Below are 16342 nucleotides of genomic sequence, written 5' to 3' on the forward strand. Positions count from 1 at the left end.
AAATTTGCTTTGTTTGGGCCTACAAATGAGAAACAAAAGCAATGGTGAAGGTTGTAAAAGAGCAAATTTAGGTTAGATATAAGCAAAAACTTCCATTTCAAGCTATCCAAAAGTATAATGGACAGTCTACGAGATTATAATAGTGCTCTATCTAAGCATATTTTTCTGTTTAAAAGGAGAATATGAAATATACATATGGTGATAAACAAAGGTGCTATATCCCAAAAGGTGCTTTTAAAACTCGTAGTATTAAAAGAGCTATTCCAAGATGACTGTAATAGCCATCAACTGATCTCTACCAAAAGCATATTAACTTTAAGTGAAGAAATGATTTTTATGTATTTCTCAATCCGGGGGACATACATTCTCCTGTATATATATTCTATATATACTACCTAAAAATACTTGCCAGTTCAGTGTTCTCCCGCATAAAATGACTTTCATAATCTGCTCCTTCAAAGTATATTGTCCAAGTGCCCGGTGAACGTGGATGAGGCAATAATCTACAGAACCCTAAAAGGGGAAAAACAGATTAAAAAAAAAAAAAAAGAAATTATGCCATACATGAAGACACATGAGCCTTACTAAGAGTCAAGTAATCATATTCTTGCTAATATATAGCAATATTTCATCTTTTTAATTCTCTGTCTTCCTATTAAGCAAAGGATTATTTGGCAGATTTAAAACCTAAGTATCTTCTTCCATCAAAGACTAATAATATAAAAAGTTCTAAATTACTCATTGAATTTACAGCAATTTTGAATTCTCCGGAAAATAAAATTTGCTATAAAATAATAAACATTAAAGGACAACAATTCTGTTTCTTTCTAAGCAGTAAAGTAACTATAAGACATCATTCCTTAGGCTTTGGACCTTGTAGTATGTAAAGTGGTACTTTTCTAACAAGTCTTGATTTTTTTTCCAGGTTACAGAGGTATCTTTTAAACCTCATTTCCCCCCTTTTATTAAAGCTTTTTATTTTTCAAAACATATGCATGAACAATATTCAACATTAACCAATGCAAAATCTTGTGTTGCAATTCCATCCCCTTCTCCTGGCAAGTCATCTATGTTAAACATGGTAGAAACATGTTGAACCCAATCTATGTATACATATTTATACAATTATCTTGCTGCACAAGAAAAATAAAATCAAACCAGAAAAGAAAACGAGAAGCAAAATGAAATGCAAGTGAACAACAACAAAGAGTGAAAATGCTATGTTGTGAACTAAACTCAGATCCCACAATCCTCTCCACATGTAGATGGATGTCTCCATAATTAAACAATTGAAACTGGTCTGAGTCATCTCACTGGTGAAGAGAGCCACATCCATCAGAACTGATCATCATATAATCTTGTTATTACTGTATATAATGATCTCCTGATTATGTTCATTTTACTTCGCAGATTTTTTTTGATCATAAAATAAATCACTTCCAAAAAACAAGTAATAATTAACAAGAAAAACTATATTCATTTAAATATATAATTAATATAATTAAAATATATTCATTTAAAATGAAGGACAATAAATCTAATTATAGCAAAATCTTTTACATTTTCACAATTATAACTAGAGAAAAGCCCCTCAGAAATTACTTAGTATTTGCCCATAGATTTTTCCTAAAATAATATATAAATTTTGGTTCTCCTTTCTTTTAAGAAAGTTACCATATTACCAAGTTTATTTAAAATGTACTTTATATAATTGGAAAATATTATTTCTGTGGTACTTAATAAAATGTAACATCATCATGACAGGACTTAAGACAACCATATGGGCAAATGTACTTGTATTAGGACTGTATTTGTGTGATAAGTCTGTACTTGTTTTTTCTTATATCAAAATAGAGCACAATTGTAAAAGGAATATAAGTTGAGACTGGGTTGTCTCTCTTTAATCAGTTTATGAAGAACTGGGTGTTAAGAGATATAAACAATATCACACACAAAAAAAATCTAATCTGTTAGCCTTTCAACCCTCTGTACAACAAATTATGTATTTCTTATTGTTTAACACATAAGTAATAGTCTAGTAATACCAACAAAGAGCATGAACAAATTCATCATGTCATAAGACATTCAGTAGAACTGATGGACAAATAATGAAGAAAATTTACTTAAGTCAGTGTTTCCATATTTTTCATTGGCTATATACCATCATGAAACTACTTATATTTTCAATGTGATCAAGTTATCAAATGTGATACTTATCTAAATAAAAGAAATAGGGGATGTGAAATGTGATTTTTTTTCTATGCTGAAAGCATGATGGATTATTTACAAATAGCTTAACTAATTTTATGATGCTTATGAAAATAATTCCCATCTCAAGGAGAAATGCATTATATTCTCTAGGTAAAGAATATATTAATGAAATAAAGTAGTATTTCATTTTGGTGAGATGAATTAATTGCAATGGATTAGATCTGAAAATATACATACTTAATAAAAATCATTTTGAGGGAGATATACTACATAAAAGATAACCTGTAGATTTATTCCTCTTTTAATTCAATTTGTTTTAGTGACATCACTGTTTATATTTCTTAACACCCAATTCGTCATAAATTGTATTCCATCACTGTACTGACTACCTGTTTATGAGGGCCAATCTACAAAATTGTTAACATTCAAAGAATAATCCTTCATTTATGGACATGAAGTTACTGATGCACATATATTCTAAGACTTTTTTGCAAGTGCAGTTTATCCATACAAAAAATCTATAATATTAACAATATAATTTTAAGTCTAGTTGTCTATATTCAACTGCAAGGTGGCAGGCAGAACAGAGCCCAGATGAAATCTAATGGGATATAACAAATATAATTTTGCTATATAAAAACTAATATTTGACACTGGTTTTGCTTGCAATGTTATGTATTTTTACAAATATTTATGCAAGAAACTATTTGCTAGGCCTACAGATATAAAGATACAAATCAATAAACATTTTTAAATTACCAGAACCTAAATTGGATGCATTAGAGGATTCAATGATAAAATAAAATCGTCTTTACCCTCAAGCAGCCTATGATTTAATCAAAGAAACTAGTCATGTATATAAAAACAAATATCAATACAAATTAAACTACCACACATTTAAAAAAAACTTATATTGTAAGGATAACCATTTTGCCTTTGATCTACAGTAGACTGAAAAAAATGACCATTAATACTACTCTTTCTTAAAATAGTCAGGAGCATATATTTAAAACCATCGATAAGCATCATATGCAATGGGGAAAAACTTCAACCTTTCCCAGTAAGATCTGGAGTGAAGCAAGGTTGCCCAGTATCACCATTATTATTCAATATTGTATTAGAAACACTAGCCTCGGCAATGAGAGTCGAGAAAGATTAAAGGAATCAGAACAGGAAATGAGGAAACCAAATTATCACTCTTTGCAGATGATATGATGGTATACTTAGAGAACCCCAGAGATTCTACTAAAAAGTTATTAGAAATAATTCATAACTTTAGCAAAGTTGCAGGTAATAAAATAAATCCCCATAAATCCTCAGCATTTTTATATATCACCAACAAAATCCAACAGCAAGATATACAAAGAGAAATTCCATTCAAAATAACTGTGTATAGCATAAAATATTTGGGAATCCATCTACCAAAGGAAAGTCAGGAATTATATGAGCAAAATTACAAAAAACTTTCCACACAAATAAAGTCAGACTTAAATAATTGGAAAAATATTAGTGCTCTTGGATAGGCTGAGCGAATATAATAAAGATGACAATACTCCCTAAACTAATCTATTTATTTAGTGCTATACCAATCAGACTTCCAAGAAAATATTTTAATGATCTAGAAAAAATAACAACAAAATTCATATGGAATAATAAAAGGTCGAGAATCTCAAAAGAATTAATGAAAAAAAAAAAATCAAATGAAGGTGGCCTAGCTGTACCTGATCTAAAACTATATTATAAAGGAGCAGTCACCAAAACCATTTGGTATTGGCTAAGAAATAAATTAGTTGATCAGTGGAACAGGTTAGGTTCACAAGACAGAATAGTCAACTATAGCAATCTAGTGTGTGACAAACCCAAAGATACTCACTTTTGGGATAAGAATTCATTATTTGACAAAAACTGCTGGGATAACTGGAAATTAGTATGGCAGAAATTAGGCATGGACTCACACTTAACACCGTATACCAAGATAAGATCAAAATGGGCCCATGATTTAGGCATAAAGAATGAGATTATAAATAAATTAGAGGAACATAAGATAGTTTATTGTAAATTAAAAATCAAACAAAGAACTTTGAATTATGGCAGTGTTTTAGACCAATGGTTAAATTTTAGGGATCTATGAACTTGAAACTGGGTGGGGGGGGGGGGGAGGGACTTTTTTATTTTCACTAACTTCTAACTGAAATTTAGCCTCTCCTTCAATTAAAATATGTTATTCTAAGGAGTCCATAGGAATCTATAGTGACAAAAGGATCAAGATACTAAATACTAAAAAAGTTAAGAAATGTTTGTTTTAGAGAGCAATCCATATGGGTTATTACTGCATGTGTTTTAGAATAGCAACTTCACTTTAATTACACAAATTATATAATATCCTGATTTGTTAGTCTATGAATCCTACCATTTAAAAAAAAGCTATTGCTTAATGTCTAAAATATGCTAAAAATCCAGAGTTGCCTAATGTCTAATCAACTAATTTTAAACTTAATTACCAAGGATAATTAAGATCAAAGCACTAAGAAGTTACTAACAAAGGAATTCATATAGCATTCTCAGAAACATAAAACAATTATCACAGTAAAGTACAGATGAGAAGGACCTATTCCTAACAATAGGAAAATAAAACACATGTAGGAAAACAAAATGTATAATTTCAAAATAAGGGGGGTATGTGGTAATTTTATTAAAGATCAAAATATGAGAAAAGAAAGACAAAATAGGTCCTACATGTTATTTCAAACAAAAATAATTGTTCACAACACAATAATTTCACAACAAAAGCGAACATTAAGAGTGAATATTTTCTGACAATTGTGGATATAGGCTCATAGAGTAGGATTTGGAAAAGTCCTCAGTACAAGTCCAACTCCTGCATTTTACAGACAAGGAAATTGGGGCCAAGGTGAGATTAAGTGATTTACTCATGGTCCTCACAAGTGACATTAGAAGCCAGGGCTTCTGACCCTATAGGCAGTATTCGTTTTGATGTACTACCAATATCAAGAGACTTGTTGTGGTTGTCCAATCATATGTAACTCTGTGACCCCATGGGCTTTAGCAGGTCAGGTTCCTCTATCCTCCATTATCTCTCAAAGTCTATCCAAATTCATGTTTGTTGATACTTTAGCTAATAGATACTAGCTATATATAAACAATATTGAGTATTCATTTACCTCTCTGACACAATGGATCTAAAAATTCCTGTAACCCATTTGGAACATTTCGGACAACATCACAAGAATAGCCATCTTCTGGCAGAAGAAAAGGTAGCTGAAGATCAGGATCTTCTTCTAATTGTACTTCTCTCCCATCACTACGTGCTAATTCATCAGCTGTATTTTCAGCAACAGCTACTACATTTTCTATGAGATCCTAAATGGAGAATAAGCAAACAAAATCAGGAAGAAACACTTAAGAGGTCACTTTCAATGTGATCAAGTTAAAATAAAATAGGGGATGTGAAATGTGATTTTTTTTCCATGCTGAAAGCATGATGGATTATTTACAAATAGCTTAACTAATTTTCTGATTTTTGAGGAAATAATTCCCATCTCTAGGAGAAAAGCATTATATTCTCTAGGTAGAGAATATATTTATAGTTTAAAATGTGAAATTTTTGTAACAAAACTAAAATTTTTATAAAATTTTTTTTACATATATATACACACACACACACACACACACACACATACACACAGGAGAAAATAGACACTATTAAAATTAGGCTAATATGCTAAAATTCTTTATAGTTATGTTTTATAATATCCAAAGATTTGCAACTGACAGTGAGGGGGGGAAACAAAGCAAAAGAATTTTAGATCTTTTAATCTTGTAACAAACCATACTGCAAATGAATTAATGCATTAAAATTACAAAAAGAAATTTTTAAATTCTGAAAATGAAACACTTTTTCATCTTTTTTCAAAAAAAAAAATTAGAAATTGTTTCTAATAGAAGTCCTTTGGTTTTGGCTGTGGAGACTGTTGTGTGTGTATATATATATATATATACACACATACATACATATATGTGCATGCACACCCACATGCACACACACACACACACACACACACACACACACAGCTACTTCATATTTTCATACAAAAATATATACTCCAAATCATTCTGAAGATATGTTCCAAGTCTAAAAAAAACCAAGACTGAAGTATTAGGTCATGTAATTTCAGTAGATCTAAAAGATGAAACATTTCTTAAATTATTTTTCCAATAAAATTAAGCATCATATAAATACTTTATTCCAGTAGTGCAAATCCATTTTAAAAAATTTATATTCTGCAAGAAATATGCCAAGATGAACTTACTGATGGGATAAAAGGTTCATCTGGTGCACAGTGGTAATTTTGTAATAAGGCTTGAAGTTGTAATGAATTCAGCTTAAAGCAGGTACTGTTAATATTTGGAATATCCTCAGGTGAATACTTATCCATGGTAAGTAGTGTGGTTGCCTGAATAGGAAGAGATTGTTTTTCATTGTTATCTAGATTTATAGTATAAATCATTATCAGAGTAAAGGTATAAAATTACATATTGTAAAGAACTGGCCTCAAAATCAGGATAACTCTGTAAGATTTATTATAACTATGTAAGATTTATTATAATTTATAGAATCAATGCCTATCTGAATTGATAAAGGAGGTTGCCTTGTCAGAAAGAGATCCTTATACCAATGAAATCAAAGATCTATACCCTACCCTAAATTCCAAATTTAAAAAAAAAAATTTCTAGGTTAATTTGAATAGTAGCAAAGAACAGTCTGAGTAAATTAATATTTTTAATTTAAAGATTTTTGAAAAAGATTTATACTTTCATTACCTCTAATAAGAAGGCTCCTCTAGTTTAAAAAGTATAATGATTAGGTCTTTAAGAGTCCATTTAATCAAAGTTCAACTCATAGATTATGAAGTAGGATTTCAAAAGTTTTTAAACACTCTAATTAAATATTTCCTCTGTAATCTGCCTTTTATTTATTAAATCTTCTCCTTTCTAGTGTAAAACTAAGTTATCCCAGCCTCTAAAATGCTCCCAAATTCTCCATTAGTAGAATCATAATTTAAATGTTAATACCTAGAACATAATTTTATAACCATTTGAATCAAGGAAACAGCACAAGTAATATCAACTTATACATTAACTTGTCCAATTTTAAGATTTTTTCAATTTACAATCATCAATATACCTGATAAACGTCTTTGTCTTTACATTTAAAATAAAAGGTTAAGAAATTCAGAAAATATAAAAGATTTAATATATACATTATCAAAAAGTTTTTCTCAGTTTAAGTAACTCAGAATGCCCTGAGTTTTTATCTAGTTATTAATGTGATCTCTTTAATGTTTAAGTCTTTAATGTTTAAGTCCTTTCCTCATAGCAGTTCAAAGCCAAGAGAATAATTTCTTTCAGTAATCTACAACATGGCTTCTCAAACATTTTCCACTCCTGATCCTTTTTTGCCCAAGAAATTTTTATGCAACCCCATTCCAAATCTGAGCTGAGATGTTTCTGGGTGCGTCCTTGTGTATGCAATGCAAAATTCAATGTTCAAGAACCAAGGGTGTGGTGAACTTGAAAGATGCAACATATGAGGCTAGAAACACTTTGAATTCATCATGCATTTGATTTTCAATTAATTTTAAGTCACTGCATTCAGAAATATTTTATTGTTCCTAAACTTTTTGGGAAATCCACATTCAGTTATGTGACCCATGTGGGGCTGTGACCCACAAGAAGCTTTGACCTACAAGAAACCCTGAGATTTTTCCATTCTAAAGTAAAATCTTTTAATATTAAAAATCACTTAAAAGACATAAATGAAAAATTTAAAGGGCAGAGTTCTTTTAGCATACAATCCTATGCAGTTTCTCCCTCCCTGAGAGCTACAAAAAGCACTCTGAATTCCACCATTTACCTGTACAATTCTGCTAAGATGGCAGTCAGCAGCGAGCTCTAGGCCTTGTTTCTCTGCCCATGCCTCAATATGCCCCAACTGCTGACGGATAATGGCTCCCCAGTAATGAGAACACAACCCTGAATCTGGGTCAGTAACAAGTCTGTTAAACAGCCACATATTAATAAAATGAAAGAGCTGAGAGAAGAGTTGAATCGTCAGGGCAGCATTTACTCTACATCTTCGCAATAATGACATAGCTCCAGTGAGTGTGTGCAAAACATCATCTGTTCATAAATATAAAAACACAAAGGAGATGTCATGAATGAATCTTTCAGGAAAAGAATTCATGAATGAATATTTAAGGAAAAGCATTCAGAAATAATATCAACTCGGAAAATGTCGATCAAAGCACTGGTTGATTCCAGTACAATCCCTCAAATTTAAACTATAGTCACCCAAATATCTTAATTAAGACCTGTATTCTACACTTCAAGAATCTGTGGTTTTGTCCATGTGGGAACTCCCTGCATTTTGGGTGATGCAAAATTAGATGATTCTTCCAATGAGTTGTTAAAAAAAAAAAAATCAAATCAAATTTGGTGGTCAAACTTCAGTCCACATGACAAACAACATTTGAAAATGGAACCTCTGTTTCTAGCTTGCTAAGAATTACCGAACCTTGGGTCAGCCATATGTTGTAATGGATAGAGCACAAGCCTTGAAGTCAGGAGGACCAGAGTTCAAATCTGGTCTCAGACACTTACTACTTCCTAGCTGTGTGACCCTGGGCAAGTCACTTAACCCCAATTGCCTCAGGAAAAAACAATTTACTGAAGGTTGTGATTTATTGCAATAGTCTCTGAAAATTCAATTCACCTCCAAACAAATATGAGGCATTGAAGTAGTCAACCAAAAACGAAAATTATTCATAAGCATTTTTTTAAAAGTTCAAAATATCTGAAGACCTGAGTACATTAAAAATGCAAAAACAGAGTTTTCTACACTCACTATTTAATTCAAATCCAGACAAATGCATATTATACTTTTTTATCTATTTCAAAGATATTTACAACATAGATGTTAAGCAAACTGAAAATCACAAATTTGTAAAGAGATAACAAGAAACTATTTTTCAAAAAAAATCAGTATTCTAACCTATTTTAGGTCTTTGTAGACTGTTTTCTTCAGGATCATCCAGAAAGGCAGGCATGTAGTTATTAAGTTCTGATTGAAGACAATGAACCAAATATCTGAAAAATTATACAAATTTTAATACTGTACATAATAAGGATAATGTCATGTTGGAACTTAAAATACAAACATAAATAAATGGATTTTACAAACTATAAGATCAAAATCTACTTTTTATAAAATCCCCTCCCCCCCACCTTTCTTGTCCGTTCCCCAAACATCATTCATTTTTAGGTGAGAAGAAAATAATTATGCACAGAAATAGGCAGGCATGAGTAAACTGTGATTATCCTTTACTCAACCCAACCCTCTCTCCACCTCTCCTTTTTCCATAATAGAAAACAGTATCTTCTCATTTTCCCAAATTCTCCAACTGCCTCCTAATTCTACCCTCCTAATAAAACTGAAAATGCTCTCTTCAAGTTACTAATGATCTCTTAATTCCAATATCAGACTATCCTCAACTTTTATCCTTCTTGAATATTCTGTAAGCATTTGACAATATGGATCATTTTTTTTTCTATTTCCCATTTCATTCTTTCTTCTCTAGTTTTAAATAACTGTAAGGCTACAATGTGAAGGCAAGAGTCAGATTGATTGTTCCCTTTGGCTGCAGAGTGCAGAAACAGGAGCAATGGGTCCAAGTCTCAGAGAGGACTGATCTGGTAAATGGGAGGGAAAACTTAACAATAACCACTGTTCAAAGACCTCTTGAGAGGTCTTTATATTATTCCTATATTATTATAGGAATATTATATTTTTCCTATGTCTTCTCTTCTTGACTCTTAATTTTCTTAGTGACATATACAATAAATTGTTGAATAACTTTATATCTATTTCCCATCTCTTTCATCTGTTCCCTTCTCTACTCACAAAGTGTCTGGACCTTTTGTTTCCTAATTGGTTTTCTAGTTTCAATTTTTTTCAATGTCCAATCTATCTCTACAAAAAATATACATAAATAAAATCTTAAGGTCAAAGGAAAAACTGGCCTTGGAGTCAAAAATCTTAGACTAAAGTCCTTCCAAAGATTTATTAGCTTCATGACTAACAAGACCTTTTACCCCTCAGTGCCCCAGACAAATCTAAGACTACAGTTATCTGTAACCACATTAAAGGGTTAGAAGCGTAGCAATGCTGTGATCTGGAAAATCCATATAAAAACTTTTGGCTCTCCCTTGTCTTGGAGAAACCTCAATTATTATGGTATTAAAAGATAAAATATGTTGATATAATATCATACTTATACTTTATGCACTTCTAAGTTTCTAAACGTTTTCTGTGTCAGTCTTTATCTGTCATCTGCTGCTTTCCCAAGCAAATTTCCCATTTAATTTCTTATGCTGACCTGTGATATAACTGAACCCAAGGTGGGAAAGTTGAGACATGGAAGGAATACCTCTATTAATTACAGAACAGTTGCCACTCTACAGTGGAGAAGACGAGGCATTTTGTCAGTAGCAATTCCTAATACTGATGAACTCATAGCCTGGCATAAATAAACAAGCCTGTTTTCCCCAATATCTGAATTTTTTTGCTTTCCTTGATATCTGCCTTGAGGTGTGTTGAGTACATATGTATTTAATATATATGCTGTAATACATTTGTAAATAAAGAAACATAAATACTAAATTTGACACTTTATTAGTAAAAGTTATGGGGTAAAAAATTTCTTGATCTTACTTGAATGCCATTTGAACCAAGTGTGCTAAAATATCCTGAGCATCCAGAGTGATTCGACTGAGATCACGGTCCTGCTTAATGAAGTTGAGTAATTCTGATGCATTTGCCATCCAAAAGGCAAGTGCTCCTGCAATATTCTTCTGCTTCTGTAGACAGAACAAATATAAGTAGAGAGAGAACAAATATTTTCCTATCCCACCAAAAGAAAAAAAAGAAGGGTAAGGGATAAATGCTACTTATAAAGCTTTTTAAGATAGACCAGTACCTTTCCCATTCCACTAATAATTCAGATACCAGATACTTGCAGATAAATTTGATTTTATCAATCAATGAAAAGTATGCAATTTTTTTTTGAACATTTCAAAAATTATGTTTTAACACAATTATATAATTTCTGGATTGCTGTCACTATGGGGCTATTCTTTTGCATAGTGCAACGGCAGGTTTAGCTTTATGCACTATCTGGTAATCTGTTTGTGCCCACGCACGGGTTCGCTATTACCCACCACCACCCTGATACTTCCAGTTACTGGTTTTGACACCATGCAACTCAGTATCAAGTACTGATCTATCTCCCCATCTCCCGACCACATATGCCAGGCCAGGCAACCTTAGATGAGATCCAAAGATAGGAACCAAAGATAAACAATAAAGATAAGAAAAAGAACTTTGGTCATTTCATATCCACATTGAAGTGCATTAAGCAGAAATTATGGAATGCTGATAAAAAGTTGCACAGTCAAAAAAGGATTTTAGTACTGCATGTTCCAGTTGCTGAATGAGTGTTATGAACTGTTCAGTCCAGCTGTTGTAGTATTGTATTTTGATATGGAAGCAGCATGAGAAACTCAGCTAAGCCAACATAGCTAGGATCAGTTCCCAGCAGTATATCCTACCTGATCAACCTGGTCTACCTCCTGGAGAAAAACAGACGAAGGGAAATCAAGCAGAACGAGAGAAAGAAACTTGTAAACAATCATGATAGTTTTAAAAAAAATCAAAACACTAATATGAAGGTGCAACATAAAGACAAAACACTTTATGCTCAGTTATTCCCAAATTACAATGTCACCTGTGGTTTGGAGGCAGCTGAGCAAGTACATGCTGTCAATAGTTTATTTTAGGCACTTAGTACCATAACAATGAAGTGAATGGCAAATCTGGAGAACAAATAATTGATGATGAACACATAAGAAGTCCTGCAATTAACACTCATTAAAGAAAATATTGTTGAAAAACTTTTCCCACAAATCCATAATGTGGAAAGACAAATTCATTTAATCCACCTGTGCAAGTACCCCTTAATTTGACAGAAGTTGATTGCCTAATTCTAAAGAAAATGACAAATGAGAAAGACAATAAATGACTATTTAAACAAATGATAATAAGGATGAATTTGAAATATATACAAACTAAAAATAAATACTATAGCAAAAATTCAATTTTAAAATTTCCAAAAAGATAAACTTCAAATGGCAGACACAAAAATTTCAGAACAAATGATATGCTATGAGCAGATATTTTTTCAGTTGTTGCTTTGCTAATTCCATTTGTGGAATATGAACTGAAGATCCAAAAAAAGGTTGTTGTGGTTTTTTTTTTTTCCATCATAATTTTATTTTTCCAGTTTAAAATGCACAGTGAAAAAAAAACCTTCAGTAGAGCTTCTTGCTCATAAGTGAACTTTTGACAATATGAAAGGAACTGGAGACAAGCAATGGTTTAAAGTTAAAAAAAAAAAAAAAAAGGCAAAATCACATTTATTTAAAAAAAAAAGTTTAAAAAGAATGCTATGATAACCAAGTGAAATTGCTACTTAAAAAAAATTTTTTTCCCAGGTTCAGGTAAGAAAATTATCAGCCAACAAATCTAGACCACATTTTTAAAACTATCTTCTAATTTTAAAATTTAAACATGCTTAAAATCAGAAAAACTACAAATGGGAATCAAAGATCCCTGTCCAATCTCATTCTCTAGAGGATAAAAAAATCAATTTGATGACTATTTCTAAACATTTTAGTTGTTACCCTCTTAATTGAAATATTAACATCTGTGAGTCTGATTAAAATCACCTAAGTAAGGAATTCAAGTAAATTCAAATTACTGTGTTGGAAAAACAAGTGTGGAATTTATATCATATGGCACCAATATAACTTGTAATGATTCATGATGCTTTATATAGTATATGAGCCAGTCCTAATGCTGAGAATGTGAAGAACACTGATGTCAACTTCATAAACTAGTTCTGTATACTATTAATTTGTTTAATTATAAATCTCAAAACATAAAAATGCAACTGTCCTGTAGATTCAAGCACATTTGAGTTACTACACAACTTAAAACAGTGTGTTCACTGATCTGTGTGCATGGAATATTTAAACAACTAAAGAAATCTTAACAAAGCTGTCTTTTTTGTTTCTAGTGTTTCTCACTTAGTTGTTAAAAATTACTTAATGAAAGAATTTATTACATAAATTAAAGCTTAGGATAAGAAGGGAGTGGAGGGCAGAGTTATTATACCTAGTCTCTCTTCCAAGCATGGAGGTAAAGGAAAAGATAGGAACCTGACAAAATAATATCAATAAGTAAAAAAGCATCTTTATTTAGCACAACTGTGAACTCAGAATTTAGCTATTAAATTAATAAAACCTTTGTTTCTTAATTATGGGAGACAGAATGAAAAAATAAGAAGAAAAAATTCTCTTACTTTTAAAATTATACAGTTAACTCTAAGAAAAATAGGTTTACTACTTTGTACCCTCTAACTTTTTCCATAAACAATCTTAAATGATTCCCTCAAAAGGAAAAAGAAAATGCCTACATACATCAGGTTGACACCCACCTGAATAACTCCTTCCATCATGCTCACCATCTTGTTAACTATGGCAATGACTTTATGGGTACGCTCTGTAGGGCTGATTTCAGGTCTGTATTGATTTGACAGTACATACCGACATGCCATATATAACACATACGTAGGTGATAGTTTAAAATGCACTGTAGAACTATTCGTATAATTTATAATAGCTGATAAAAATGAATCTTCAGCTGTGAAAAGATTAAAAAATAAATATCAAAAGGAGGAAAGTGGAACAATTAATACAAGTAAACTGGGAATTTCAAATACTTACAACTTTCCCTGAATTCTATACTTGCAGGCAGTATCAATTCAGGACCAGGGGCATCCTGAGTTCTAAAGGAAGAAGGCAGATATTCAACAAACCAATGCACATAATTAAAATCAATATCACTATTAAACAAAGTAGATTTCTTGAGTGGTTTCACTTCTGAATTCCTATACATTTGTCCAAAGTTGAGAAAGACAATTATATCTTTCATTTGTAGCTTATTCAGAAACTGCAGTAATAAGAGTCTAAAGCTATCTTATTACTTTTATTCATGGAAGTTTCCTCCAAGTTATACAGTAATGGCATAATGGCAAAAGGTCATAGGAGAGACCTGAAACATGCTTTTCCATTATTGATGAACATCTCTTATAAAGTATTGGGATGAAGAAGGCTTGCACCTGCCACATTTGTGGCTCAAGTAACAATTAACACAGCCAATAATAAAGATTGGGGGATGGGAGATGAAACATGTTTTGAAACTGATTGAGAAAAATGCATTTACATAAAATCAAAAGTTTATGTGTAAAGTCAAAGCATTGAGACTTTTCACCTTTACTAAACAGTACATTTTTGTTCCCTAAAAAACACTGTTATATCTGTTTCTTTTCATTCATGCATTGATGATTTAGACTCTCTCTTAATGGAGAGAGGAAGAAACATTAAGATGAATTCTCCTCACCTGTCCCCGCCCAAAACACTGTTATCTAGAACTTCCCTTGAATTAAATGTGTTTCAGGAAGCCTTCTTTAAAGTGGTCTGTCTCTGTCTGTCTCTGTGTCTGTCTGTCTGTCTCTCTCTCTCTCTCTCTCACCCATTAGCTCATAAAAAATTATTATGATTGTTGTTTGTCCTTTGTTCTCAAAGAGAACCATGACATCAGGAGTTGATTCCATGACATGTAAGTGAATTTTAAATGGATTTAAATGAAGGATGGTTGTGCAAAGTCACCTGCCTCACTTTCTCCTTGCAGAGCCATCTTGGGTCCAGTGGCCAGATGTAGATCAGGAAGACTAGAGATGGCCCTAGATGCCTTGTTAGCTGATTTGCTGCTCTTAGGAAATAGTTCTTTAATCATAATAAAACTATGATGACAAAGATGCACGTGCATACACATACACAAAAAATTTTTGAGGAGAAAGAAAAACTCCTACCATTTAGTTGGAATTGAAGTTACCTTAATTGTACTTTTTAAGCACACTTAATAGCTCATACAGATTCATCTAGAGTAGGGGTCCTCAAACTACAGCCTGCGGGCCAGATGCAGCAGCTGAGGACGTTTATCCCCTCATCTAGGGCTATGAAGTTTCTTTATTTAAAGGTTCACAAAACAAAGTTTTTGTTTTTACTATAGTTCGGCGCTCCAACAGTCTGAGGGACAGTGAACTGGCCCCCTACTTTAAAAGTTTGAGGATCCCTGATCTAGAGAAATAAACAGTAAATAAATAATACTTTGGGGGAAGAGAACAGTGTAGAATCCTTTTAAAATTAATACTTAAAATATAAACTACATTCTAACAAATTCTTGCTCTGGAATTTTCACATAGTAAACTGTCCTGCAAATAATACAATATTATACAATTATATATGTACTTTGTTTACCACATCTCTCCTACCAGGCACACTAATTTTAGAAAAGATTTGTAATGACCAAACTAATGCACTATCAATAACTACAAGTCAAACCTCCAACATTTGTAACAAAAATTTAACTATGCCACTGATTGAGCATATTTTACTTCAAGTTGACAAGTCAGAAGAAAAAAAATTTAAGGTGCAATTTCTAAAGCTCTAAATTTATTAAGTAATGCAAATTGACAATTAAAACCTGGCTAAAAATCAGATAATACAAAATAATTCAATGACTCATATCAAAAGGAAAGAAAATGTCAAATGGATAGATGTTAACATTGTAACCAGAAAGACCAAGGCTCAAGCCCTACCTTGGACAATTAACTAGATAGTTAGGTGCCCAGAAGCTACTTAACCCCTCAGTGCAACCAGTTTATAAGTTTATAAGACTATAAACTATAATAGAGTTGTTTTACCACAACAACAGTGGCAAAAATGTCTACAATAGTTCCTATCACCAATTTAATCACAAACATGTAATATTATCACTGATCGCCATCCTCCAAAAACAAAAAAAGTCTAGACTAAAATTAAAACAAGAATTTAAAAACCAGAGATATTAAATACTGCTTCAAAGAAGTCA

The 16342-nt window shown here is 31.8% G+C and overlaps 1 protein-coding gene across 23 annotated transcripts in view; it reads right to left on the bottom strand.

Moving 5' to 3' along the window:
• The window catches only part of AFDN (afadin, adherens junction formation factor), a 154762-nt gene that overhangs the window by 48680 nt on the left and 89740 nt on the right, over nt 1-16342 (bottom strand). For 17 of the 23 annotated variants that reach the window (XM_031937474.1, XM_031937485.1, XM_031937471.1 and 14 more), the window contains 9 exons: nt 14134-14195; nt 13845-14050; nt 11899-11919; nt 11003-11148; nt 9284-9378; nt 8147-8412; nt 6543-6686; nt 5394-5592; nt 410-513 (listed from right to left, as the gene is read on the bottom strand). In XM_031937474.1, the coding sequence (XP_031793334.1) occupies nt 410-513; nt 5394-5592; nt 6543-6686; nt 8147-8412; nt 9284-9378; nt 11003-11148; nt 11899-11919; nt 13845-14050; nt 14134-14195 (1243 nt within the window). The remainder of the gene's footprint in view (nt 1-409; nt 514-5393; nt 5593-6542; nt 6687-8146; nt 8413-9283; nt 9379-11002; nt 11149-11898; nt 11920-13844; nt 14051-14133; nt 14196-16342) is intronic. The other 6 variants (XM_031937492.1, XM_031937483.1, XM_031937488.1 and 3 more) reach the window with 1 other exon arrangement.

The sequence above is a fragment of the Sarcophilus harrisii genome, chromosome 4 (genome assembly GCF_902635505.1).
Source record: "Sarcophilus harrisii chromosome 4, mSarHar1.11, whole genome shotgun sequence".
NCBI classification, from domain to species: Eukaryota; Metazoa; Chordata; class Mammalia; order Dasyuromorphia; family Dasyuridae; genus Sarcophilus; species Sarcophilus harrisii.